Source organism: Nesoenas mayeri (assembly GCF_963082525.1).
Source record: "Nesoenas mayeri genome assembly, chromosome: 18".
Lineage (NCBI taxonomy): Eukaryota > Metazoa > Chordata > Aves > Columbiformes > Columbidae > Nesoenas > Nesoenas mayeri.
Genome location: NC_137566.1, coordinates 2,317,746 through 2,345,406, shown reverse-complemented (window position 1 = coordinate 2,345,406; position 27,661 = coordinate 2,317,746). Strand labels below are relative to the sequence as shown.

Here is a 27,661-nt window from a genome sequence, read left to right as displayed (position 1 = left end):
AGACCAGTTTGTCCCCGTAACCCTTTGGTCTGGCCCAATATCCATCCCAATAATCCTTCAACCACACCCTCATGCAAGGCAAAAAGCAGCAGGTTAAAGATGTGGTTACTGGCCCAGGCGTGGGCACTTGCCTGCATGGCCCTGGCACCATCACCTGGTGCACTCGCTGGTCCCAGAGAGGTGTGTTAAAACAGAGAGGCAATTAATGAGCACAGAGCTCCAGTCAATTAGAGAGCAAAGGAAATGTAGGGTCTTTCCTTTGAAAGTAAAATCCTGGGCTTGTCCAGAGGGCTGGCAGGAGCGAAAAGGCCAAGGAAATTCAGGAAGAAATAAAATTTTAAGAGGTATCTATTCTGCTGAAGGCAGATGACAAGGTGGCCAAGAGCATTGTCCCTATGGCCAGCCCCACGCTGTGCTGTCACCCATCTCTGCCTGCACCTGGTGACAGCAAGAGACATGGGCTGGTGGCAGCTCCTGCCAAAGCCCAGCCTGGAGTCCCGGCCACGCCGCACCCCCAGCCGCTCACTCTCGGCAAACCTTGGAAAGCCACAGAGCCGGCTGACAGCCTGCCAGGGCACCGCTGACGCTCTAACGGGGCTCCCGCCGTGAGCACCATGGGCTGGGGCTGAGCCCAGCCGCGTGGCAGGACACCGGTTTGGGAATCCCCACACCGAGAATTAGAGCCTGAAACGACAGCACATGTCGGCCAGCGGGATCCCGGACAGCGGGTCCCGGCGAGCCTCACGTCATCTTGCTTGTGCCAAGGTCTCGGGTCTGTGCCGGGAGCATGCGGCTGGAGATCAGATGCCCAGGTTTTGCAAAGCTGCCTGTCTCAGCATCCTCTGTCTCTGTGGGGGAATCCCTTGTGCAGCCCCTAGCAGCTCTACAGTACATGGATTCTCTGGAGACAATAACAGGGGACCCTGCTGGACACAGCAGTTGGTGTGACTGGGGTGTCCATGGGGCATTCCCAGGCTGTGGGGTCATGTCTCCCCAAACACCTGCTGTCCTGCAGCCAGCTGGGATGTTCGTGCTCTGAGGGGGACCCAAGTGTTGGGAAGGAAACCGTAGGGTCATGAGCCTGAGTCAATGTCTGTGAAGAGGGTTTGGAAGGGAGCTCACCCCGCAGGGACCTGGGCAGGTGGCTGTTGACGGGGAAGGGAGGGCGTGTTTTGGCCACGCACAGCTCTGCCCATGGCCAGTGGCTGCCGCTGAGCTCTGACAAACTCAGTGCTTGCAGTCGGGTGCTGCAGCTGCCCCACATGTCACCTCCTGCCATCACCCTGGCCATTGCCCCAGCAGCAACACGACCCCTGTGCGGAATTTCCCAGCCCCTCATCCCCGGTTCATGCCGCTCCTGCGGGACTGGAGCAGGAACCCGGTCCCAACATCCACCAGCTCCCCTGACCTCTGTTCCTGGAGCCGGGCAGAACCAGCATCTCCACGGCCCCGTGCTCCTCCCTCTGCCCACTCAGGTGGGTTTTCTGGTTACGAGATTTAACTCAGCCCGCAGAGACACCCCCACACCAAAAAGTGGCACACAAAAAAGTGCCACCGCCCAGCTAATGAAAGCTCAGAGCAGCAGTCCCACGCCAGCGCTTTGGAAAACGCTCGTGTTTAAAGGAGAGTGGTTTGGGGGGCGGGATAAGCCCGGCTTAGGTGTCCCAGGAGCACAACCCGCCCCGCAGTTCGGCCATCAGCGGGGGCGCGGCCATCGCGCACAGAGCCCTCGGAGGGGTTCCCCCCGCAGGCCCGCGGGGGTGCGTGGGCGGGGATGATGCGGGGCCGCTGCGAGGGATGGAGCGGAGGCTCCTGCGCTCCGGCCGCGATGCTGCAGGAGGGGCGGGTCTGGGGGGTGGCCCCCCCGCGGGGAGCAGCTGCCCCGCCCCCCAGCCCCGCCCCGCCGCTCCCGCAGCCGCCGCGGCCCCGCGCCCGCCGTGCCCGGGAGGATGGTGGCGGCCCGGGGCGCTGCCCGCCGCGGAGCGCTGCTGCTGCTGCTCGCCGCCCTCGGCACCTGCCGCCTGCGCCTCGCCCGTGCCGGTCAGTGCGTCTCCGTGTCCCCCCGTGTCTGTGTGTCCTTCCTCCCCCGCGGGTGTTCCAGGATCCCGAGGGACCCGCGTGGCCCCTCCCACGGCGACCCCGGTGCGGTTGCTCCCCCCATCCCCACCCCCACGCGGGCTCAGCGTCCGTGGGTGCTGAAGCTCGCAGCCCCTGGGCGGGTGAGCGGGTCCCTCCCCGCACCGCGGCCCCCGTGTCCCCTCCAGCCGGCGGCCGGGGCGCTACCGCGGGGGAGGGGCCGCCCCGCATCCTTCTCCCGGGCAGCGCGGTCCGCGCATCCCCACGGCCCCCACAGGTGCGAAATGGCCCGTGGGCCGCCCCCCACGCAGCCCCACAGGGTTTCTCGCAGCCCAGCCAGGCCCCGCATCGCTCCCAGGGCCGGGCGGCGCGGCGCCATCGCCCTCCTGCCCGCAGCTGCAGACACGGCCCTGGCAGCGGGGGGCAGCGGCGCAGGGCTGCTCCCCAGCAGCGCTGTGGGGTGGCAGGAGGTACCCACAGATGTGGGGCCTGATCTTGGAGCGGGGAGAGAGCAGGGACTTGCGGGACCAGCCCTACACTGTGGCCCTAGTGAAGCATCTTTATTATGGGGAAAAAGCCAACAAAGAACCCCAAAGCAAACACAGCTGTGAGGTGACCAAGCCGTGTCAGGGGGCCGCCGGGAGGCTGGGCCAGGCTGGGGTGCCCCGTTTGCTCACCCGCCTGGAGCCGCTCCCTCGAGGGGAGCAGCAGCAGCATCATTGCGCCATGGGGCTGAATTGGTGACGGAGGCATTTCTCCTCTCTCCTGGGGCAGAAAAACTGCATGGCTTTCATTTCCCTCCCAGCAGCACCACCTTTGGCCTTCTTTCTGTTTTCTTAAGGGTTGTTTGGGGGGTTTAGGGTTTGTTATTATTTTGGGGTATTTCTTTTTGGTTGTTTTTTTTACTTTTGGGGTCTAAATTACTGCCTTTCCCCTCCTCGTGGGTCTGGCACTGGACGGGCACTGCGGACCCTCGCTCTGTGCCCGCTGCTGGGGTGCGCGGGGCTACCATGGGCATAAACACCACCCTTCCAAAAACCCCAGCCAGCCCCAGGCGTTCCTGCCCACAGCAAAACTGGGGGCTCCCCCCTCTGCCCGTGCAGGGTCTGGGGTGTCCCTGCCGGCGGCACAGCCTGTCTCGGGCAGGTGCTTTCCGCCTCGCTGCCTGCTTCAGCCAGGGAGGCCTCCTCGCTCTCAGCATTGTTTGGAGATCTCATATTGTTCTGCCTGCTCCGGCTCGCCGGAGGGGGACGCCGGGCAGGCAGCGGCTGGGAGCCGGGGACGGTGCTGCCGGCTCTGTGGCAGGGCAAGAAGGTGCAGTATGTTTTTAAATTTCCCAAAGGTTCAAAACATCCGTGTGTTTCTGTGCCAGGGGCTGGAGGGGGAGGTGGAGGTGCTCCTGTACTCCCCCTCTTCCCATGTGTCCAGGCCAGCGTGGCCCGGCCAGGGGTACCAGTGACACAGGCTGGGATGGGAAGAAGGAAATCCTGGTGGCTCTGATGCAGCCACTGGTGATCCGGCATAATCTCTGCAGAATTTAAGAGATTGAGGGGGATTGAGGGGGATAAACTGGCCTGGCAGTGCTGCTGGGGTGGGACCGCTCGAGGGGCTGCTGTTGTGGGAGGGGGGCAGCAGTCTCCCCATCCCTCTCCCTTCCCAGCCCCAGGGGGTGCTGAAGACCCGGCAAGCGCTGGGGGCCTCGCTCCGCTGGCAGCAGCCTGCTCCAGCAGCTGGGTTATCACACACGCTTGGCACAAGTGAGGTTGGGATGGACGGCTCAACCTCCTTCCCCCAAGCGAAGGCTGGGGATGGTTCCTTTGCACTGTTTCCAACCATGTCGTTGTACCGCCTGGAAATGCCAACAGCAGCACCAGTGCTGGGAGGTCGGGTTTGTTTGGCACACAGCAGTGGGGGCTCTGGGCTGGCTTCTCCTGGAGGTACCTGGAGGAGCATCCCTGGGGTGCTGGGCAGGGAAAGGAGTCTCTGTCCTGTCCCTGCAGCCGCCCTCCCCCAGCACAGTGGAGCAGGGGAAACCCTGGCTGTTTCTTCTCATTGTATAATTTCCCTTCCTGAGCGGATGGGGCAGAGCTTGGCTTTCTCCGGGGACAGTGGCAAGGTGCAGATGGCAGGGCTGGGGCAGCTCCAGCTCTGGGCAAGCTGGTGAAGCTGCTCCTGGCCAGGCGAGAGCCAGGGGACAAGGTCCCGGCCCACCATACCTGCATCCTCCTGCCTCTGCAGGAGCTTCAGCAAAGCTTCTTCAAACAGGGGCTGGCATCTCTTCCTCCCCATCTTCATCTGCCGGTGCTGCAACCCAGAGGCCCTTGCGATAGGTGGCATCTCCTGGACGCAGCCAGCACATGGCACAGTGACATCCTTGTCTTGCCAAGGCCTGGTCGAGCTGTTGAAGGGCAGCAGCTGGCTCTGGAGGTGGTGCAGTCAGTGGTTTAGTTTTGGCTGGTGCTCCTCAGTTGTAGTGGGTTTCTTTTCCCCACGTGTCTCTATCCAGCGCATCCAGCTTCAGGCAGAAATGCTTCCTCACCTTGTTTTCTGGCTGCATTTCCTGGACCATTAGTGGGAGCTGGACTTCTCACTCCTCTTGAGTAATTTGGTTGCCAGCTTTCATATATTATTATTATTATAAACAAACAAACAAAAAAATTTCCAAATGGGATAACAGGCAAGAACCTCTTTTTTTAATAAGCCTGAAAACCGCGGCCCTGCTGCCACAGCCAGCACTTTGTGTCAGACACACCCCGAGAAGCTGTTCAGCAAAAACGGAGTGGTCCTTTCCAGTCCAAGTGACCCATTTGGCCACGTGTGACCTGCCGGCTCCTCGCTGCCTTTCCTCCCCACACTGCTGCTCAGGGATGCAGGTGGGAGTGCAGATGCTGGTGCTGATGGTGGCTGCCCCAGCTCTGTGCTGGTGCAGAGACTTCTCAAGGTCCAGAGCTGGGCATGGCAAGGCTGGAGCTGTCCCCATGGAGTCCTCATGGCTCGGTCTGTGGTGGGATTGTCCTCTCTTGGCTTTTTAATTTGCCTGCTTTGCAACCGCCACGCTGGAGGGAGCTGCGATGGGGTTGGGGGGCAGCGGGCCAACCTTGGGCACCGAAGCACCGAAGCTGGGACTCCTCCCAGTCCCTCTTGGGAGCATCTCGGCGGTGCTGGTGCTGCGCCCCGGCACTAGCCATGAACAGGCTGCCCTGCAGAGCTGCCCAGGGCTCTGCCCACAGGTGAGCGGGGGATCTCCGAGCCCCCTGACATCACGCTGGTCAATCTGGGGGAACTAGATATTTCCAGCCTTGGCATTTTCTTGAGGTGCAGAGAAGGTTGTGTGAGTCCCCTTGGTGGTGCTGGGCGATGGTCCTGCCTGATGGCGTGCAGCCCCCCCGTCCCCAGCTGCTGCATGTTGGGGTGTCCTTTGCCACACCAGTGCCAACCAGGCATTTCCCACACAGCAGCCGGGGTGCTGAGTTTAATTTTCTGTGCGATTTTTATTCTTGGAGTTAAAGTTCCCCCTTGTGTTCTCTGGGGTTGTGTTTGTTGGGCTGGTTCCTACCATGAGAAAAGAGCCCTGGTGGGTAAGTGAGGTGTGGGGAAACCGGGGATGCGGTGCATGAGCATCCCGTGGGGCTCTGGGCAGCGCTCTGTCCGCAGGCGTGGGGAGGGGAACGGGTGGAAAGAGTCCCCTGATCTCCATCATCCCAGTTCCTGACGTGGTCAGCATCAAGGAAGAGTTTACGGTCTATGGAAGAGAGGTGCTGCAGTTTGCTGGGGACCCACGGACGTGTGTGCCCCAGCTGTGCCCTCTGGCCTCTGGTGGGGATAGAGCTGGATCCTGAGGTGGAGGAAATATGGTCCCGAAGCTTGGAAGATGCTGCGGTTACGCTGTGCAGGTCAGGTCTTTTGGATCTGCAGTTCCCCTGGCTGCTCCTGGTTTGGGGTCTGCCGGTGCTCTGGAGGGTCTGGAGTGGGACCCTGGCCTGACCGCAGGGCTGCACTTTCTGCTGGGGACTCCTTGGGGCCACCGTGGCCCTGAGAAGCCAAACCCTCCCCAGGGTCCTGGGCCCTTCCCACAGTGCAAAGGGAAGACGAGTCCGGGACGTTTGCCTGAGACGGCTGTTCTGGGCCATGGGGGTATTAAGGGAGGAAATCGGCTTAGTGCTGCCGCACGCTTATGGGGGGTGCTGGGAACAGGAGGGGTGACAGCGTGGTGGGGCACTGGGCACAGGGAGGATGGTGGTGCTGGGGACAAGAGGGTTGACAGGTGGTGGGGATGTTGTAGATGGTTATGGAGGTGCCAGGGACAGGAGGGGTGATGGGGTGGCCTCTCCCCAGGTTCAAGGCAGTGGAGACAGGAGCTGCCGTTGGTCCCATCTTTGCATTAATTCCTTGAACACAGTGCCTTAGTGCTTCATCCTCATGGGGGGCTGTGGGTCTGCTCCCAAATGGGTGCAGTGGCTCCCACAGGCCGGCTGACCCCCAAAAAGCCCAGGGCATGGCCCCAGTGCTGCTGCCAGTGCTGGAGCATCTCCCTCCCATGTCTCATGTCTGGGCTTTACTGACCACCACTGCCACAGGGGTGACCAGAGCATCGAATGGCGGCAGCAGGCCTCTAATTAGCTGCTTCATGAGCTAACGATAATTGCAGTGGGAAGAAACTGGCCGTTAAGTGCCTGGAATGCATTTTGAATTGGAGGAAGGAAGCGCAGCCGGAGCAGGTCCCCGTCCCGGCCTCTTCCCGCTCCGCAGCGCTGGGCTGGCAGCCGTCCACCCGACCAGCGCACCCGGTGACACGTGCTGGGGTCTGTCCTGCACCAAGGGAGGCGGGCAAGGCCTTGGCAAGAGGGAGGTTGCACTTTGGCAGGGGGACCCATCGCTTGAGGCAGGTGACATGAGAAATGACATGTCAGCTGGCGTGCTGGAGGGGACCGTTGCCTTGTCACGGCACAGGGGTCACCCAGGCTCTTGGCCACTGTCCCCTTCCTGTAGAAAGGCCATGGTGACAGAGGTGGAGGGCAAAAGGTGGGGAAGGCGCCGCTCTTGCTGTGCACCTGTAGCAGCCATGGGTGCTGCCTGGGCTCTGCAGAGGAGCGCTCCTGGGGACGCCGTGGCTCTCGCGTGCGGGAGGAGCAGCTCTGCCTCGGGGAGCTCATCGTCTCGCATCTGTCAGGGATTATTTCCCAGTCACCCACTAAGCCAGGAGGGGGGGCAGCCCTGGTAAACTGCCCGTAATGTGGCCCATCCTGCAGCCGTAATTCCTGACTGGAAGGGAGAAGGTTTCCCTGAGCCGGCCGCCTCCTGTGAGGGATAAAAGCCAAAATAAATCTCTGGATCCAGCTGTTTCAGCACCATCTGCAGCCCTTTTCCAGGAGCCCTAGGATGCTGCATTCGTGAGCACCCCTGGGATGCAGCTGTGCATCCCGTGGGCCCCCCATTTTCTGGGCTTACAGGGGGTGCCCCCATGGGCTCTGCCCCAGCAGGATGTGGTGTCCCGCAGGTCTTTATCGCTGGTGGCAGCTGAGTCAGCGTGGGCGCACCCTGAGCAGGGTGGGGTGATGTGGCCCCTGCTTTTCCACCTGCTTCTCACCTTGTGTGTCCGTGGGGACATGGGCTGCCTGCCTGGGGTCCCTGCTCATGAGCTGTTGGAAAGCCATAAGTGTTGCCCCTTGAAGCCCCCTGGCCCTGGCGATAAGTGCCTGTGCCCCCAAACCCCATCACCTGGCTAGTGGGGCTGGTGGGAGCACCAAGAGCGGTACCAGCTGAGAGCAGGACAGATGGACAGACTCCCCAGACTGCCTGTGCTGGTGCCGCCACCTCCACGCTGCCCAAGGGTGTTCCATCAGCGAAATCGTGCTGGTGCGTGGTTACCAAAGGCTGTAAAATGTCTCCTGGCAGCGTGGGATGGCAGCGAGGTGTGGGAGGGCTTCGGCTTTGCCAAAGAGCATCTGGCCCTGGTGGGCGCAGCGGTGCTTTGCCGAGGAGCTGCAGCTCCGGGGTTTCACTCCCAGCCCAGCACTGGGAGCGAGCAGGAGCTGCTCACAGATGGCCAAGCTGTGCCAGCGTGGCTGTGCCAGCCCTTGGCCTGGCAGCTCCTTGAGTGCTCGGCTGGGTGAGATGGGCTCACAACTCTCGCCTCCCCACCAGCAGCAACGGGTCTGCAGGGCGAGCTCACCCGTGGCTGTGGCTCTGCTGGTCTCACCGGGCAGACCAGGCTCTGTGGGTGCTGTCCCGCTGGTCGGTTGGTGCCAGGAGAGAGCGTGGACGCCAGCCCTTCCCTCCAGGCTGCTCAGGGCTACAGGTGGGTCTGTGCTTGGAGCAGAGCTGTAAAACTCCCCGCACCGCAGGGCACTGCCCGTCCCCCGCGGTGCAGCACAGCGAGGGTCTGGCACTGTGCCGCGCTGCCCATCGGGGGTCAGAGCACCGCAGGGGTGTGAGGAGGGGTCCCTCTCTCCAGTGGAGCTGCCGTGCTGCAAACCCGGCATTGGCACTGTGTGCTGGTGTTGGTACCATGTGCCCATGTTGGTACTTTGTGCCGGTGTTGGCGCTCTGTGCCCATGCAGGCCAGCCCCACTAACCCAGCTGTGGCAGCGCTCTGCACCGTGGCCCTGACCACAGCTGTGCTGTCGCATTGTGCCCAGAGCCAAGCCAGTAAAAAAGGAATTTATAAAAGCCCAGCCCCTGCCTCTGCCCCAGTGGGTTCTGGGCAGGTATGAAGCCCGTTGGTATTTGCTTGAGCAGAACCTGATAAACAAGACTGAAAGTGGGTGGTTCAAGCTGCGAAGAGCAGCAAGGTGCTTTTCGGCATGGGGTGGCATTGGGGACAGCCTGGGGTCCCTGGTACGGGTGGCTGCACACCCAGCCAGGCTGGGGCTGGTGGTGCAGAGCCAGTGGCAGCTTTGGGCAGGCAGCACCAGCAAAATGGTGTACGGCATCTGGGTTTCCTTTTTTTAATCATTTCTTCTATTCCTGAATATCTGAAGCAAAGCACTTGTGGCTGGAGACAGCCCTGGCACCGTGGGGTCACACTGGCACGGCGGGGGGTGCAGCATGTCACCCTCTCGGCCACCGCACGGCCTCTGCGGGGCTGGAGCTGCCCTGAGCAGCTGGAGGGGACAGCGAGCGGGGCGGGAGCTGGCAGCGCCCAGGCTGGGGGAGCAGGGGGCTCCCTCAGCTCCGTGCCCCCCTCACCCCCCGCAGGGAAGGTGGCCCTGTCCTCTTCTGCCTCTCAGCTCTGCCCAGTCCTTGCCGGGATCTTGAGCTGCAGTTTCCCAGAGCTGTTTCCATCCCTCTGTCCGGGTGCTGTCATCCCTTCCCACAGCCCCCATCAGTCAGCTCCTCTTCCCATGGTGTGCCAGATGGGTTGCCAGGGCAGGGATCAGGAGGTTTTTGGGTCAGTTAAGGGGTTTGAGTAGCAATGGCACAAAATCCTGCTCCCTCGGCCTGGCAGGGCCTCCCTTCTTCCAGCCTGGGATCACTGGAGCAACTTGAGACTTTGGGGTGCTTGTAGATGGGGTCTGCTCTAAGGTGGGGATGGGCTCTGGGGTGACACTGGCGTTTGGGGAGGTGAAGTGTTTGGGGTTGCCGAGGGTTTGGCATCCCTGCATCTCTGGGGAAGCCTGGCTCAGCCCCTCCTGGCCCTCCCTTTCCCTCTTGGCATTGAAGCTGGGGGGCAAGGCTCTGGGAGCCCGTCGTGATGGCCTCAGGGCTGCAGCAGTCACTGCCCTTGGCGTGGCAGCATCTCCTGTGCCTTCAGCCCCGCACACCGCGCTGCTGGTCCTGCCGGCACAGCGGGGCTCCAGCGGGCAGCGCCTGCCTGCACTGGGCGCTCGGCAGCAGCCCGCGGTGGCGTTTCAACGGGGTGACTGCCCATGGTGGCATTTTCTATCATCGTTTGCCATCCTTCCTGGGCAGGGATGCTGCTGATGAGAACGCCCCCTCTGCGGGAGCACGGTGCAGCCGATGTGTTTGAAGGGCAGGCAGGGGGATGCTGCCGGGGGCTCCCTGCAGGGACACCCCTGTCCCCAGCTTCTGGCACAGGCCAGCTGGCACTGTCCCTTGGACCATCTCTGACCAGACCTCAGCTGGGCCAGACCTCAGCGCCCAGCGTGCTGGCTGAACCTGAAAAGCTGGCAGCTGCGACACGCGTCCCGGTGGCCTTGGGGACGGGAAGCCTGGTGGCACGTGGCCTTTGCCTGAGCAAACCTGCTGAAGCAAAAAGCAAACAAACACTTTCAGCTGCAAAGTGCTCTCTGGTGGGCCAACATGTGCCCGTGCTGCTGCGGTAGGGATGACGGGGGGGCCAGGCTGCATGGCTGTGACTGTGCCGGGTCCTCTGTCCCCGAGAGCAATGTGACGTGGCCAGCGTCCCCCTGCCCCGCTGGGCTGATCCCCGCTCTGCCACCTCTGTGCACAGGAGGGGTCTCTGTCTGCTGCATTTTCGGGGGCAGGAGCATGGCGGTGACGTGAGCAGCTGCCGGCAGTGCCGAGGCTCCCGCGGGGGCTGCGGAGCGGTGGCAGAGCCGCTGGCCAGGGCCACGGTGCCAGCAGCTGGGCCCAGGACGGGGATTGCTGCCGGGGCCCGGCCCTGCCTGCAGCCCAGCTCCCCTCTGCCTGCGCTCGGTGCAAGCAGCAGCAGGCGGGGATGCAGCTGGGTCGGGGAGCCCGGCAGGGCTCACTGTGGGGTCTGTCATCGAGTGTCACTCACAGGCAGTCTTTGCAGCGGCAATGGTGCCAGGGCTGGGACACCCGCCCGAGCAACCCCAACCATCCAGCCCGGCTTTTCCCGTGTTATTGTGGCCGCTGGCAGTCAAGGTGGTCACTGCCCAGCTCACCCCGAGGACGTGTCCCTGAGCATGGCAGGAGTGGGACGGGGACTGCCGGGTGCCTCAGCCCCGCTGCTCGCACTCGCTGCTGGGCAGGAGCACTGCCAGGGATGCTGCGGGCAGAGGGAAGTGAGACCTTGGCAGCTGGGCCGTGGGGCAGCGTGTGTGCCTGCCCGGGGCTGGGTCCAGCCCTTCTGACCCAGGAGCAATGTGCGGAGCCCGGAGAGCCACGGGCAGTGCCAGCCCGCAGCAGAAGCGCCGGGAGGGCAGGCAGGCGCCAGGCAGGTCCCACAGCCCCCGGCCGGAGGAGGAGCAATGACCTTGGAGTGCAGCTGGCGGAGGCCGCGCTGCCGCTGCGGGCGATGGGCCGTGTACCTGGCCCTGGGCTGCAGCCGAGTGCCGGCGTGCGGAGGTTCAACATGAGAGCAGGGACCCCGGTATTCCCCATGCCTGGCATCGTCCCATGACTGTCCCCCCAGGGGCCGTCTCCCCGCCACGCAGGGCTGGATCCCCATGCAGGGCTGGACCGCGCGGCCCCGAGCAGGCAGCACTTCCGTGCCCATGGCTCTGTTGTGGCTGATGCCCAGGGGGCTCTGCCAGCTCATGCCGCTGGCACTGGGGCCCGTCAGCGCAGGCTGGGTGTGGGTGTTGGCATTGCCGGTGTAGGGAGCGTAAGCACTCAGACCAGTGCTCAGCATTAATTAATTACGCTCTTACGTTAACTTTTATCTCTCTATCTGCAGCAGTGACACAGCAGGGGCAGTTTCTGCTTTCCCAGCCACCCGGATGTCCTCCTCAGCTTTATTTTTGTTTCTTTTTCACCTGTATGTTTTGGCACGAGTGTTGAAAAACTGCTTTGCCCAGGGCTGCGACTGCCAGCAGCTCCGTGCCCTGCCCAGCCATGGCGAGATACCCTCTGTCATTTGGAGGGGTGCAGCGGGCACCCCTATTGCTGGGGCTGTGCTCACCTTGGGGGCTGCCCATGGCTCTCCGTGGGTGGGTCCATGGGGCTGGGGCTGTTGTGCAGAGCTTCACCCTCTGATAACCCACTTGGGGCTGTGCGTGTGCCCCTCAGAGCTCACACACTGTGAGTTCCTGCTGTGCACGGGCTGCTCCCGCGTGTCCCCGGCTCACGCTCACGTGCTGTTTGTCTTTCCGTGCTGGCTGCACGGTGTCCCGCTCACCCGCTGGCCTCGGGCTCAGCCCTTCCCAGCACTGGCAGCTTGTCCCAGCCCAAAGCCCAGTCCCCAGGGTGGCAGCAGTTGGGACCAGACACGTCCCCGTGCCTCCTGGGTGCCGGCAGGCGCAGTGCCCAGCATGGCACAGAGGTGCCCACCCTTGCCAGCCCCACCAAGGAACAGACACTGGGTTGTGGGGTGGGCTCAAAGAACAGCCCCTAAAAAACCACCCCCTCTGTGGGGTGCCCACACAGTGATATCTGCTTACTAACGTCGATTGATTACACATGGGGAGCTTAATTAGATCCCTGCCCGCCTGTTTCACTCTTAATCCCAGCCCGTGACAGCTGGGCAAGCACAGCTCGTTCCTCAAACAGAGATAACGACCTTTTATAGATTCCAGGCTGGGGTTTATTTAACTGGTTGCTGGGCACCAGCTCAGGGCAGCCTCCCCAGTGCCCCGATGTGGCTCGGAGGGTTGTGTTGGGGTCTCACAATGCCGGGTGTCTTCCCCCCCACCAGTGAACAGCTTTCCAGCACCTGTTTTGGGGACACATGTTTGTGTGGGTCCACTGGTACCCCAGGTCTGGTGTCCCCTCAGCGCCTCTCAGGTGTGTGGTGTGTCCCCACTCTGGGGCTGCCCAGTGCCAAAACCTCCTCCTGGCCCTGGGTGGCCACGTGTTTTGGCTGTTTTGTGGGTTTTAAACAAAGCAGCCTTGAAGGTGAGCCTGGGGAGTCCAATTTCTGTGTTTTAACACCCGATTATTTTCCCATTAAGCATTAATTCTCCCCCAGCTGCCTGGTCAAACCCTGTGCTGTCCCCAGGGAGCAAACACGGCTCTTGTGGCATGGCGGTCTCTGTCCCCCAACCTCAGCAGATCCCCCAGGCTGCTCTGCCTGTCGTGGGGTTCAGCCAATCCCAATTACGCCCTTAATTGCAGCTGCTGAGAAGATCGTGCCCACAAGAGAAACTACTGCAGCAAAGGCAGCTCTGCCCTTCTTTGGCACCAGCAGCCGGAGGGTGACGAATGCCGTGTCCATGGGGTGCAGTGGGGGCTCCGGCGCAGTCAGGGGCTGTCGGTAGTGGTTGCATCCTTCAGTGAGCAGCTTAAAGGTGAAAAAGGGCTATGCGAAGGGGGATTTGTGGTGGGTGACATCCTGCTCAGTGTCCCCCATGTGTTGTTTTGGGGTGGCGTCCCATTTGGTGCCCTTGCTGGGGGAGCAGAGTTGCCGTGGTGGCCTTGGAGCTTCGTGTCCTGATAGCTCCATCCTGCGCCAGGACTCTCCACCGTGCTGTGCCTGGGCACAGCACCAGCTGCCATGCTCACCCCGGTCTGCTGCAGGGATGGGGATGCTCAGGAAAACTCCCAAAGTTGGGGTACCCCTTTTTGGAGGGGTGCTCTGTGCTGTGCCAGGGATGTCCCTGGTGCTGCGTCCCCCAGGGCACAGGGACGGGCAGATGGCGGGCACTTTGCTCGCGGTGTTGGCGTGGGTGGGCGAGGGCAGGCAGGGACGGGGACAGCTCGGGGAGCGTGGGACGGTGCTGGGAGCAGCTCCTGCCGTGAGTCATCGCCGGGCCGGGGGCGGCCAGGCCTGGCCCTGCGCCCGCTGTGGGCCCCGGCCGTGCTCTCCTGCCTGCGCCTGCCTGCGGGAATCGTATGGGCACGGCCATGCGTGCGAGGTGAAGAGCAGGGCCGGGGCAGCTGTGTGCTGCACCCCGTCCAGCTGTGCACCCCATCCAGCTGTGACCACCACCCAGCTGTGCGCCCCCATCCAGCTGTGCCAGCCCAGGACCCTGGCACATTGAGCGTTACTGGGTCCGCACTGCCACCAGCTGGTGAGGGAGGGGTGTCTGTGCTCGTCCGGTGGCAAGCAGTGTCACCGTCCCTGGCAGCGGCTCCTGCTACTGTCACTGGAAGCTGGGAGCCCAGAGGGTCCCTGCAGCCCCACGCTGCAGGTGAGACCTGTGCGCCAGCCCTGCTGGCACCGACCCGGTCCTGGCTGGTCGTGGTTCCTCTCTCCATTTCCAAATGTGGTTTGTCACCATCACCGGTCTCAGGATTCAGCTTTGAGTGGGCCCCAGGGACTTGGCACCCCCAGGAGGTCACCCTGGCCAGAGCCAGGCTGGGGGAGGCCCAGGGCTCACGAGCGTGTTGGCTCCGGATGAGGTCGGAGTGTGTTGGCCTTGTGCCTGTACCCAGGTACCGGAGAGGTCCCCAGCTCTGACATGGAAACAAGATGCCCTGTAAATCCATGCGGGAGGTTTGGGCTGTGGCGTGACACCAGGGAGGGTGCGTCCCTCCGTTTTCCCCTGCTACCATGCCAAAGGGATGAAAACCGAAGCAGCTGCTGCCTGTGATGACTTATCACAGGGCGATGATGCTTTTCAGGGGGTTGTTTTGGGTTTGGTTTTTTTTGTTTGTTTGTTTGACAGCTACCACGCAATTGTCCATTTGACGGTTGGATTTCAGCTGCCACCCTGCTCAGCCACTGCCTGCCTGGTGCATGCAGGGCTGGAGACCCTGGCTCCTGCCAGATCCGCGGGACTCTGGGTGTCCTGCAGCACCCTGGGGTTTGGGGACGGTGACATGCTAGGGCTCATGGTGTCCTGCGGGATGGCAGCACCCTGGAACTTGAGGTGTCCTTGGGACGGTGGCATCCTGAGACTTGTGGTCCGGTGCAGGAGGATGGATACTGCCTGCTCTGCCCTGCAGGCGGCAAACAGCCTTCCACAGGTCATAAAATCATAGAATATCTCAAGTTGGAAGGGACTCATACGGATTATCAAGGCCAGCTCTCAGGTGATTAGAACCTGTGCTTAATTGCAGTCAGTAAGGGCTTTGTGAAGGCAAAGAGGGGCTGAGGGGCAGCTCTGGTGAAACACATCTGCACCCGTTAGCTGTGGTGGGACCTGCTCGCTGCAAACGGGGCTGGGGTGGCTGGGCCCCACGCCAAGAGGCTGCAGGCAGACCCAGGACTGTGTCTGACCCTTCTCCTCCTCCTGACCTGTGTTCTCCTGTCCCTGCAGCAGCTTCGTGTCCGCGGAGCCTGGACTGTGCCCTGCAGCGCCGGGAGTTCTGCCCGCCGGGGTCGGGCGCCTGCGGCCCCTGCCTGGCCTCCTACCAGGAGGATGACCGTGGGCGATGTGTCCAGAAGCAGCTCTCACCCAGTGGTACGTGCACCCACCCTGCTGCGGCCTCTTCTGCAACCCCCTCCCAGCAACCTGCCCCACACCTCTGCAGCTCCAGGAGGTCCCGTGCCTTGGAGCAGCTCCCTGCGCTTGCAGCGCCCTTGCTCCCCATCCCCTGGCTTCTCCTCTCCGTGGCAGCTGTATCCCTGTGGGGACGGCAGCTCTGTTCCCTCTCACCCAAGCCTCAGCTCTCCCCAGCTGTGGGGTGGTTTTGGGGCTGGTGGGAAGCACATGGACCTGACCCCACTCCTCGTGCATCATCCTGCAGCCACACCGGTGACCGTGTGTGCCGCTGCGCCCTGCCAGCACCCAGGAGTGTCAGAGCCTGGCACAGGAGGGTGCCTGGGTGGCTGCTGGGGTGCTCTGGGGTCTGTCTGGGGTGGGGGCTTTTCACAGGAGAGGATGTGGCTGCACAGAGCCCCAGGTGTTGCAGAGCAGGGCGCGGAGCCATGACCCGTGCAGACCCTGTGGCCGAGGCAAATGGGTGCCCACGGCCTTGCTGTCCCATGGCTGAGCCATGCCGGTGTTTCAATCCCTGGTTCCATTGGTTTGAGACGCTGAGCTGTGCTTTGGAGGTGCCATCTCCTTCTCTGGCGGTGTCCAGCATCCACACTGGGAGGGCTCGAGTGAACAGCACAGCCTGGCCCAAGGGCACCGAGGGCTGCAACCGGTGTCATCCTGCTCCTTTCCGAGGGAGCTGTGGGGCTGTGGCAGCAGGGGGGCTGCGCTGTTCCAGTGGGACAGACGGGCAGAGCCTGTGGTCACCCGTGTCACCCCGCACAGGGCTGTGCCGCCCCATGCTGCGGTGGGTGGAGGAGTGATTAGCTGGTGCTGGGAGCCAGGCATGGGCATATTTTAGGGTGACCCTCAACTCTTTGTGAGGTTTGGCAAGCTGTAGGCAGAGCTGTTTCTCTGCACTCCCCTTGTGGTTTTTCTGGCAGATTCAACCAGCAGGCAAATTAAGACTGTAATTATGGCTCCACCAATTATTTTTGCTTTAACTAAAGTGGAGCGGCCTCTGTGTGTGGGGAAGGAGCCGGGACCCAGCCGTGCCCTCGCACTCCGGGGGTTTCCCCTGGGAGCACCTGGGTGCGGGGTGGGGGCTCTCGAGCGCCTCTGAACCTCCCCCTGCCGCAATGGGCATCGACCAGCATCTTCCTCCAGCCCGCTCCTCTCTGCCCGCTCGTCGCTCCTGCTGCCCCCAGAACCCTCTCGCTGTTTTTTCACCAGTGGGCAGAGCCCGTGGTCCCTCCTGGCACCCGGCTCCTGCCCGTGGTGGGCACCCCGCAGCATTGCCAGGCCGCAGCACAGCAGCAGCCCCCAGCACAGCCCCTCGCCCCCACCCCAAGGCCTGGGGAGCTCCTGGGTGGCTTGTCCCATGGCAGGCAGTGTGGGTGGGGGCACAAGCACTGGCCACAGCAGGACCCAGAGAGGCAGCTCCCCTCGACCCGAGCTGCTGCCTGCATGGAGGCTTCTCTGGGTTTTTGGGAGGGTTGCTTTGTGTTCTGGTTCCCATGTCTTGAGCATGACTGGGTGTCCCGTGGGGTGCAGCCAGAGCTGCCCTTTGCCTGTGACTCAGCCTGTGCTCTGCAGCTGGTGGGCACATGGGGATGGCAGAGCCATCGTGCCCTGCGTGCCATCAGCTTCCTGGCAGGAGGATCCCCTTGTAAATCAGAGGGGAGACCCCCAAAGTGGGGCCCTGGTTCTGCACAGCCCTTCAGCTGTTAGAGTGGCCAGGCTGTGCTGGAATGGGGACGATGGCTGGGGGGTCAAGACAGGGGATGGAACAGGGTTGAAGTCCAGGCTTGGTGTTCAGCAGCGAGCAGGGGTCCAATGGGCAGATGCCTTCTGAGCTGGCTCCTACATCCACGGGTACTGAACAGCTTTAAGAGTTTTGGGTTTTTTTAATGTGAAATCTTGGGAGCAAATTCCCCTTTCAGAAAGGCTGCACATACGCTGGCATCTCCATAGCAACCCCGCTCGGTGCCGGCTTCGGCAGGGAGACGTGGCCATGGTAGCATCTTCGCCTGGCTTCAGCAGAGAGATACAGGGCCACAGTAACATCCTCAGAGAGGACGCCAGGAGGATGGAGACCATCCCAGGGTCTCTCCCAGCCCCTTCCTGTTGTCTCAAGCAATGCCACCAGCTTTTGGTAGCAAAAGTGTGGGTCCAGGGGAAAAAACAAAAGGGGATCCCCTCCCAAATCCTCTATTTTTGCATGCTGAGGAATGGTAGCATCCCGAGGATGCCCAGCTCCTTTTAACAGAGAGGCACTGCTTTTTTCGACAGTAGCTGTACTACTGGTCTGGCAGCAGCACCCAGCTGCCTGCTGCAACCAGGGGAGCCTGCGAGGACACAGAGGGGCTGCGACTGCTGCATTTGGGAAGGGATGCAATGCAAACGGGGGCTGGCACAGCTCAAGGAAGCCTAACCCTTTAAAAGGCTGCCCACACGGCTCTGCTGCTCTGTGCGTGGGCAGCCCCTTTAAAGGGTTAGGCATCCTTGAGCCGCTTGCGACTGCCAGTGACGCTGAGCCTGGGATCCCGGCTGCCGCGCTGTCCCCGCAATCGGTTGCAGCTCTTGGCAGGAGCGTGGGCAGAAGCCGGGGCTCCTCTCCTCCAGCATACTCGTGCAGACAGGCACTGAGAGCAGCTTTTTGGGGTGTAAAGTGACAGTTCTGGGCCTTAGGAGGGCAATGCACGTGAGTGGAGTCCTCCTGCCATTGGTGACGGCGTGCGTGGGTGTCTCGACGTACCCGGCGCAGCACCAGCACAGAGGTGAGACGGGATGTGCGGGACCTCAGGATGTGGTGCATCCCGCAGCCGCACTGCCCTGCCTGCGCAGGGCTCTGAGCCCCGGAACGCTGCCAGCACCACGGTGCTGCGTGCCGTTGGAACGTGCCGCGATGGATTTGAGGGATGTGGTTTGGGATGATGGGTCCCACCCCTGCTCCCACTTGTTCTCACCAGCATGGAGCCAGGGCTGAGTGCCAGGGGGCTGTGGGAAGCGCTTTGGGAAGAGGAGAAGAGGGGGTCCTGGCTTCTGGACCTGGGGGTTCCCCCTCCCCGCTTGCTGTGCTGCCAGCAGCCAGGAGGGCATCAGCCATCCCGGGGCAGGACTATAGAAATAAGTGGATTCGTAGGAATTTTGTGCCCTCCTGTGGAGACTGTCACCATCGGGCTTTCTCCACCCGAGGCAGCAGCCACATACGTCCCTTCTTGCTCCCTGCTGTCCCCAAACCCATTGTGGTTAACTGGCAAGACCCCTGTGTGTGTGGAAGGCTTGAGCACTGGAGACCATGGGGAGGGAAAATCCCCAAGAGGGTGCAGGGGGACGAGGGGCTGGGCTGCTGGGTGCCAGCCTGGCCGTGCCCTCCCTGCTGCAGGCAGGTGCTGGGACCTGCCATGAGAGGGCAGCCGTGCCCTCTGCGAGCCCTGAGCATGCCCTCTGCATGCCCTGTGCATACCCTGCATGCCCTGTGCATACCTTGTGCATGATTTGTGCATACCCTGCATGCCTTGTGCATGGCCTGCTGCAGCCTGTGAGCCTTCTGCATGCCTTGTGCATGCCCTGCTGCACCCTGTGCATGCCCTGTGCGTGCCCGGCTGTGCCCTGCGAGCCCTCTGCATACCTTGCATGCACCGTGTGCCTGCCTGGCATTCCCAGCTCCCTGCGGCAGGCTGGGAGGTCTCTGGGAGCACCCCCATCTCTGCTTCTCTTGCAGCAAGAGCCAGGGCCTGAGGCAGCCAGGCAGGCATTGCAGGCTCAGCCCCAGCCCCCTGTTCCCCGGGCCGACGCTTCAGCTGCCGTGGGGCCCGGCAGGGACGGGCCAGCAGTGCCAGGCTGCTCCTGCCCCTGAGCGTTGTGGGGTGGCAGATATCACGGCACTGCGGAACATCTCAGCTGCCAAACAGAACAGAGGCGTGGGGTTTTTAGCCACTGGAAGGAAACATGGCAATGAAGCTGGTTAATGCAGGTGAGCAGGTGGCCCAGGTGCTGCTGGCCAAATGGCACAGCTGCCTCGCGGTTCCTCGGGAGGCTTGCAGCTGCTCTCACTAGTTTTCCGGCTTTTTTTCCCTTTTCCAGCCAGCTCACATTCATCCTCCTGAAGCGTTTGCTGTTGCAGTTGCATCCACTCAAGGCTGACAGGTGTGGGGCAGAGATGGGCTGTACCCACAGGGGCCGCCTGGATCCCCCAGGGCTCATGGTGACACGTGGGCACAGACAGGGCTGCCCCCTGGGTCCCATGGGAATGGGGACAGGCCTTTCCCTGAGTGCAGAATGTCCTCATCCCAGTGCGGGGCTGACCCGTGGGGCACAGGGCTGTCACGCTCAGTCCCGTGACAACCCCCTGCCCACCGGGGAGCCTGGCCCCGTGCCGGCACCACGACACCTGAGGTGCACAGCCCCAAACCTGGCACTACGTGGCCATAGCGCTGCTTTGCAAACCATTTTGGGGATGGAAATAACAGGGTGCAAAGAGACAGGGAAACATGGAGTGCACGGGATGTGTGCGGCACTCCAGCTCCTGCCAAGGACAGGAGGTTGGGGGTTCTGGGGAGATGAGGACGCAGGGCTGGGTACCTTGGCTCTTCATGCACTTGTTTAAAGCAAATGTCTCCTTTTAAACAGTTTTTGGCTTGTGTGGCTCTGAGTCACAGGTGACTGAACGGCTTTTGTGCCCAGCTCAGGAGGGAATTGGGGTTTGTTTCCAAACATTGGGAATGAGGACAGATTCCAGAGGAGCTGTAATTGTTATAACCTTGAATTATCCAGGAACCAAGCTGTCAGCGCCACCTCGCCTTTGTATGTCTTGATTTACCCTGCAGGGCTTCCCGCTGGGAACTGCCTGAGTGTGGCAGCGCCGGGGCTGAGGGAGCAGGGATGGATACAGGGACGTCTCCTGTCTCCTGCCTTTGAAGTTGAGTTTAATCCTGTTAAAAGCAGAGCGGTGAGCGGCAGAGCTTGGCTCTGCTCGGCAAGCCTGGGGACAGCAGCTCCACTCTTGTCCCATACTGTCACCCCGGGGGTGAGCACCCCCGGGCCCAGGTGCCCATGCCCATTCATGTGTCCCTTGCGTGCTGTCGAAATGGCCCCGCTGCCCGTGGTGGGTCTGCGGTTCACCCTGCTGGAGGCTGCGGGGCAGCGGGGGCTTCTCCCCTGGTCCAGCTTGTGTCCCTCCTCGGTCGGGGCAGTTGTGTGGCCCCAGCGGTGGGGACACTGGCAGTGCTGGTGCTGGCAGCCTGCCTGCTCGCACGGGCTCTGCACGACCCGCTGGCTCTGGCACAGAGGCAGCCGTGGCCACTGCTGCTCGTGCAGCCTCCAATGTTTGTGGGGTGAAAAGCATCCGTCTCGGATTTGGGACCACCAGGGCGGTGGGACCCCAAACTGCCCACATCTGCTCGTGCTGGGACATGAGCCCCCTCGGGGGTGGACGCTGGGTCCGGTGCCGGGCTGGGCACACAGCCGCGTCCCGGGGTGCCCGTCTGACGCCCGCTCTCTCCTGGTGCAGGGAGGATGTCTGTTCACAGCCTGGAGAAACAAATCGATTTTCTGGCGGACATGCTGGCCAGGCAGGAGGCTCCTCGCGCCCACCCGCCGCGGGATGGTAAGCCCAGGAGTAAGTGCCCGCTCCCTGGTTCCCACTGCTCTCTGCAGCGGTGCCAGAAACCCATTGGCAGCCGGACCCTGCACCCCCGGCTGGTTCGCCCTCTGGAGCTGCACGGACGTTTCTCTGCTCACAGCTCTGCCTTCTCCCGTAGCCACCCTGGTCCCCAGCGGCAGCAGACAGCGCATGGCCAGCGGGCTGAGAGAGGGGCTTCTGCAGCGGGGTCCTGCCAGCAGCCAGGCCTCTGCCACCCTCCCCACCTCCACCACCCCTGCGGGCCAGAAGCACCCGGTGGAGGTGTCCCCCGTCCCTTCAAATGACGACATGGTGCTTGGTGAGACCCCAGGGACAGGCAGCTCATGGGAGGGGGTTTCAGATCCTCATCAGGAAAGCGTGGGCTGGTGGCACCGTGCTACCAGGCTCAGCCGCTGTCCCTCTGTGTGTCCCCCACCTCTGCAGGGCTGATCGTGGTGTGCACGCTGGCCGGGATCTCGGCGCTGATCGTGGCTGTGGTCTGCTGGTGCAGGTGAGCCGGGCGCTGCTGGTGCCAGCCGGTCCCTCAGCGTCCTTGTGCCCACGGGAGCTTGTTCCTGTGCTTCCTGGCTGTCTGGTGGGGTTTTGAGGAGAGGCAATAGCCGCCCTTCCCAGTCCCGCTGCAGATGTGCCACAGCCACTGGGGTACGGCGTCAGCTGGCCGGGGCTGCAGGATGGCAGTGGGACCCCCTGTGCCAGGCACAAGCCGTGACTCCTGGTTTGGACATCACTGGGTGCTGACACCCCGGGATGTTGGTGCCTTGGTCCCAGGCTCTGTGGGATGGAAGTGGCCATGATGAGGACCCTGCGCACAGGCAGGGCCACCTGGTCTGGGCATGCCACCCATCATGGGTGTCATCGCAGGGAATGGGGATGTGGGTGCGAGGGATGAGCCCCCCCAGCAGGTCTCTGGCTTCTATATGGAGTCATCTGCTCCTTCTGACCTCTCTCCTCTCCCCGATCAGGCTGCAGAAGGAGGTCAAGCTGGCACAGAAAGCAGACTACTTGGCACAGCGAGCAGCCAGCCCCCTGCCCTACGACAAGATCTCGGTAGGGTGCCCGTGTCCCTCCCTGCAGGGGGTTTGGTGCTGGGTTCAGGCGTGTTCTCTGCTTGAGGGGATTCCAGCCCGGCGGGGGACGCTCCAGCCAGGCTGGGGGGCTCTGCAGCCCAGCCCCACCGCTGTCCTTGCTCTCTCCACAGCCTGGGGACAAGACGCTGGCTCAGAGCGCCCAGATGTACCACTACCAGCACCAAAAGCAGCAGATGCTCTCCATGGAGAAGTAGGCAGCCCTGGGAGCAGAGAGCAGACGCAGTTACTCATCTGTGCTCTGCCATTAACTGGGGTGCTGTTAATCATCCCTCTGGGCTTCACGCCCTCTCTGCATCTTCTCTCCCTAGGCATAAAGAGGAGCCCAAGCTGCCAGACTCAGCATCATCCGATGAGGAGAATGAAGATGGTGACTTCACTGTGTACGAGTGCCCCGGGCTGGCTCCGGTACGGCGGGCGCAGGGCGGCTGGGGGTGCGGGACGGGATCTGACACACGGCTGGGATGTGCAGTTCCTTACACGGAGCGTTTTCAACATGTCCCTCATCAAGTCCTGACATGATGTAACCCCTGTGCTTCCCCGTGTACCCTGGCCAGGTCCCACTGGCTCTCCGGTGGGCAGGAGCGGATGCCCTGGCCTGGGTGCCCCGGCATGTGGCTTTTTACCGGAGTGCGCTGCCCTGGGAGCAGAGAGCAGAGCAGCCCTTGTCAGACTCAACTTGCCACCCCTGCCGTGCCAGGGACATGGTGACCTCGGGCTCTTGGGCACCAGGACTGGGGAGCTTATCCTGCTGGCTCCCCAGCACCTGTGACCCCTCAGAGCCAGGGGGACTCTGGTGGCTGGCAGAGGACCCCGGGGAAGGGCAGCTCCTAACAGCCCTGGGTACAAAGAGCACAAAGAGACCCGAAAGGAGCCTTTCACATGGTAATGGCTGCGGAGCCCGGCCATCAGGGCCTAGATTAAGGGTCATCATTAGGTCTTTACAGGCCCATTAAAGGGCACTTGATGGCAGGCAGGCAGTCTGGGCAAGGAGCCCCAATTCCTGCCAGCCAGGCTGGGGGTTGCTGTGCTGGAGTCCCCAGACAGGCTGTGGGGTCCCATTCCCATCCTGCACCATGGGTCTGAGGCGCCATCATCCCATCCCAGCGTCCTCAGCCACTCCTGCAGGGAGGCAGCGCCTTTCCAGGGGTGATGGCAGGGTCCTGGTACGTGTCACCCCAGCACACAAGGCCCCCCCCCCTCCCTGCCGGGCTGGGGTTCAGACTCAAACCCCCTGGGACAGGGCGGCTCAACCCCCAGCTGGTTTCTGACCTCCTGCCTTTTCCTTCCCGCCATCCCCGCTCCCTCTGCTGCCGCAGACCGGAGAAATGGAAGTGAGGAACCCGCTGTTTGATGACTCCTCCTTACACCCCTCCAACCCCAAGTCGCAGCAGTAACACCCCTCCTGTCCTCCGCACGAGCTCGCTACGGACTGTACGCCCAACGCCGAAGCCCGGTGGGACGGCCGCGCCGGAGGGGCACCGCGGCCAGGCCGAGGGGCACAGACCCCGCTCTGCCAGACTGTTTGACGCCTGCCCAATAAACACCCACTAACAGCTATGGGAGGGGGGGATCGCCCCCATTTCCAGCATCCTTGTCCTCTTTGCTGCTGTGATCGCGTCCCTGCCTTGCCCTTCGCTCGTGCCAGCCCCGCGGAGGGGCAGCCGCCGCCTTGGCGCAGGAACGGGGGAGGCTGCAGTGCTGTCTCGTATTTGGCTTTGAGGAGGGGCTGCTACCCTGGCTGCTGCTGGGCTGATGTGGCAGCAGCTGGGAAAGGGCTGGAGTGGGGGCCAGAGCGTGGGAGAGGGGCCAAGGGGGTCCAGGCGTGCCCGTGGCTGCAGGGGAAGGCATCAGGGCTGCCAGGCTGCCCAGACAGAGCCCCTCTGCCGGGCATGGGGACTTTCCCCAGACCAGGTGACATCATAGAATGTTGTGAGTTGGAAGGGACCCACAAGGATCATCGAGTCCAGCTCCTGTCCCTGCACAGGACACCCCACAGTTCACACCGTGTCTGAGGGCAATGTGGATGAAGGCTGGGATGCCTGGCCTGCCCCTCTTCCCCAGCAGCCCCCCGCTCTGTGAGCCGAGGGCGGGAGCGGGAGCGGGCTCAGGCGTCGCTCCCGGGGACCCACCTTCAGACACTCGGCCAGGAGCCGAGCCCTGCCCTGCCCTGCCCTGCCCTGCCCTGCCCTGCCCTGCCCTGCCCTGCCTGCCCTGCCCTGCTCTGCCCTGCTCGCCCTGGCCCCTGCACCTTCTCCATCCCCTTCTGGGGTGCTGGGCATCGGTGGCCCCAGGGCACTGACAGTCCCAGTGCCACTGTGGCCTGGGACCCCGTGCTGGGCTGTGCGGGCAGAGGATTCCTCAGGCAGCCCCGGGTACCAGATGGGTTCCCCCGCTAGGCCTTCATGGGGTGAAAGCTCAGAAAAGCCTCAGGGTTTTGGTTTTAAGCCTGTGTGGCCCTGGGGGAGGAAGGAGCAAGACTGGTGGAGGCTCAGGAGGCCAGGAGGGGCGGCCAAGCTGCGGTGGCTTTGCTGTGCTGCTGTTCTGCCCCATGGAGCCCATGCCCTTTGTAGCATCCCGGTGGAGCCCACCCCCAGCACTTTTCCAAGTATCCCTCCGTGGCAGGGGACGGTCCCCTTGCACATCCATCCCAGGCACCTCCCAGGCTCCAGAGATGCCCTCCACCCTGCCGCTGCCCACGGCTGCGTCTGGGCTCACCAGTGCCCACCGACAAGTCCTTGCTCGGAGCCCAGCGCCGTTCCCCAAAGCCTTCCCGGTGCATTGGCTGTGACCACTCCAGTGCAAGGCCTGCGATGAGTTGTGGCCGGGTTCTTACAGATGTGGCTTCATGTCCAGACCCTGACGTGGACTTTGACGGCCACAAGTGACATTTTGCACACAGGTGGCGTCTTGCACGGGGATGACCTTTTGTGCGCGGGTGGCCTCTTGCACGCATGGGAGCCGTTGCACGCTCAAGAGTTGCTGCAGGTGCAGGCAGGCACGGGCAGGGCAGGCAGCAGCAGGGCCCGGCGCCAGCGGGTGCTGTGCGGTGGGACTGGACCCAGCAGGGTTGCTGGCAGAGCCTTTCCCTCTACAGCCCCTTTCCCTGCTCCCTCACCCACGGGCTGCCGCCCTCCTCCCCGTGCCTCTTGCTGTTGTACAGACTGTAGTTCTTTTAAAAGGAGATTTTATTAAACAACCGTGTTTGAGACCCATGCGAGTGTGTGGTGTGGGGCCAGCTCCCTGCGGCAGGTCCTCGGCTCAGGGTGCTCCTCTCGGGAGCAGGGTGGGACGGGGGAGAGGGAGGGAGTATGCTGGGGGTCCCCCATCCCAAAACCTTCCCCAGGGAATAGCAAGAGCAGCTGTCCTGCTCCTGCAGCTGGAGTAGCCTCCAAACGCTTCCCTGGGGGTTTCCCAGCCCCGGGAAGAACCAGAGTTTAGTTTTTCGGTTCTCAGTGTTTGCCAGGAGAGGTTTTCCCAGGGCTGGGTGGGAGCCCCGGGCCGTGCCTGCCCTCACCCAGCCCCGCAGCGCCCGCAGCCCCGGGGCCGGGCCCTTCGCACCTCGGCGGGGCCGGCAGATAAGGGCTATCGTGTCCCCCCATTGTGTGGAGCCTGAGCTCCTCTCCGGCCCTTTGATCACACCAGCCCCCCCATCAGGCTGATAAAATCTCGTCTCCTCCTGGTTTCGGCAGCCCGCAGGGTGGGTGCTGACTCACCGCCCAAGCGCCCGGGCACCCTCAGGGATGCTTTGCTTGGACCCACTCGTGGGTGGCCCTGGGGTCTCCAGCTACAGCCCCGGGCAGGCAGCATCGCACCCCAAATCACGCAGGACCACCCCAAGGCTCCCCCCTGGGGAAACCCAGCCATGCATCCTCATCTCCAAGGTCCCCAAGTTCGCCCTTCCCTTGCGCTCAGAGCCCAGCAGCCTCTCGGAGCACACCCAGGGGCTTGGGGAAGCTTGAGCTTTGAGGAGAACCCTGCTGCTCCTGCCGGGAAGACCTCGCTCAAGGCGCCCCTGGGTGCCCTGTCCCCATCGCACGTCTGGGCACAGAAAAATCATTTGTCCTGGGACAGTATGTCTGTGCCACAGACATCCTGGAGCAGCCCAGGGTGCAGGGTCTGTGCTCAGCCGCAGCCTGCCCGTGCCTCAGTTTCCCACGCTGTAAAACAGCAGGGAGGGTCAGCCGGCAGGTTCAGCAACTGCAGTGATGTGGGCAATACCCAAATCACGCCCCAGGCTCTGTAAGGCAGAGGTCTTTTTAATGAAGGGGCAGATCTTGACCAAACCATCCTCCAGGAATTTTGGTCAGGTTTGGAAGCACAACCCTCCATCCCATCCACCCCGGCCAGCAGCCGAGCAAGCTGCGGTGCCATGGAGGAGCTTTGGTGTCCCTCCCAGGGATGGGGCTTCTGCAGCTGGACACGGTTCCCAGCCCCACTCGGACAGACCTGGAGTGAAGGCTCTGGCCAACTTCTGACGTTGGGCCCCCGACCCGCTGCGGTGTGGCTGCCCCAGGCGGGAAACTCAGGGAGATCCAGCAGAGCCCCGGTGGCTCCTCCATCACCTGCCCCAGGAGAGAGGGTGGGCTGACAGTGAATAAAACTTCATCTGTGGTCACATACTCGCTTAAAATCTTGTCTCCGAGCAAAACCAATGCCAAAACAGCACAGTCAGCAAAGGGAGGACAAGCAGATGTGCATCTCTGTCCCCCACAACCTGATGCTCTCTCAGTGAGCTGGGGAGGACAGACACATTTCTTGCTGCTCCCCTTTTCCTAGCAGGATCCCATACATCCCTGGCTGGGTTACAGACCTCAGAGCCGGGCTGAGCCTGGAGCGTGAGCAGTGTCCAGCCATGGGGCGATGGAGGGACACATCCTTCATCTTCCTGGAGCAGGCAAGACGCTCTGCCCTAAAGGATACGCATGGCCAAGCCCTGGCCATCGGTGCACAATGACCCCACACAATAACCGGGCACCTCACACAGGCCCCCCAAAATCGTCCCATTGAAATGTATGGGGAGGCACACACCAAGAAACCCCACTGACTCCCTCCACATCCCCCAGCTAAAACCATCACTGCCACAATGGGCCCCCACTCCTACAAAGGGTCGGTTCAAAGTCAACGTCTCCCTTCCCCTCTGCCTGTATATGAAAGGGAGCAGGAATGTGTTTGAGGCCTCGGCGGGCTGAGGGGGCTGGGGGGCTTCCTGGGGGGATGGAGAGAAAGAGCAGGTTGGCAGGAGGGGGGGGGTCCGGCCCAGGAACAATAAATCAAAGGGAAGGGGAGTTACTGCCCGGCCAAGGATCTTCTGAAACCTGGGCCGCAGCGGGAGCCCGGGAGGAGCAGGGCTGATGGCTGCGATTGGAGTCCTGCAGAGACACTTCCTCTGCCCGCTGGCACGGGGCAGGGAATGGGGCAGGCAGTGGGGCAGGCAGAGGGGCAGGCAATGGGGCAGGCAGAGGGATGGGCAGAGGGGCAGGGAATGGGGCAGTCAGAGGGGCAGGCAGCAGAGCAGGCAGTGGAGCAGGCAGCGGAGCAGGCAATGGGGCAGGCAGTGGGGCAGGCAGAGGAGCAGGCAATGGGGCAGGCAGTGGGGCAGGCAGAGGAGCAGGCAATGGGGCAGGCAATGGGGCAAACCTGCCTGCAAGGCGCCTGGGTGCCGG

The 27,661-nt window shown here is 62.7% G+C and overlaps 1 protein-coding gene across 1 annotated transcript; it reads left to right on the top strand.

Annotated features, from left to right (window-relative positions):
- Positions 1-1,949: 1,949 nt before the first annotated feature.
- NPDC1 (neural proliferation, differentiation and control 1) lies at positions 1,950-23,392 on the top strand (the record flags this gene model as incomplete). Its single annotated transcript, XM_080356102.1, has 9 exons — positions 1,950-2,040; positions 15,105-15,248; positions 20,779-20,886; positions 21,029-21,208; positions 21,334-21,400; positions 21,873-21,957; positions 22,109-22,188; positions 22,307-22,403; positions 23,315-23,392. 9 exons carry the CDS (start codon positions 1,950-1,952, stop codon positions 23,390-23,392), a joined length of 930 nt encoding a protein of 309 aa, XP_080212228.1.
- Positions 23,393-27,661: the final 4,269 nt, after the last annotated feature.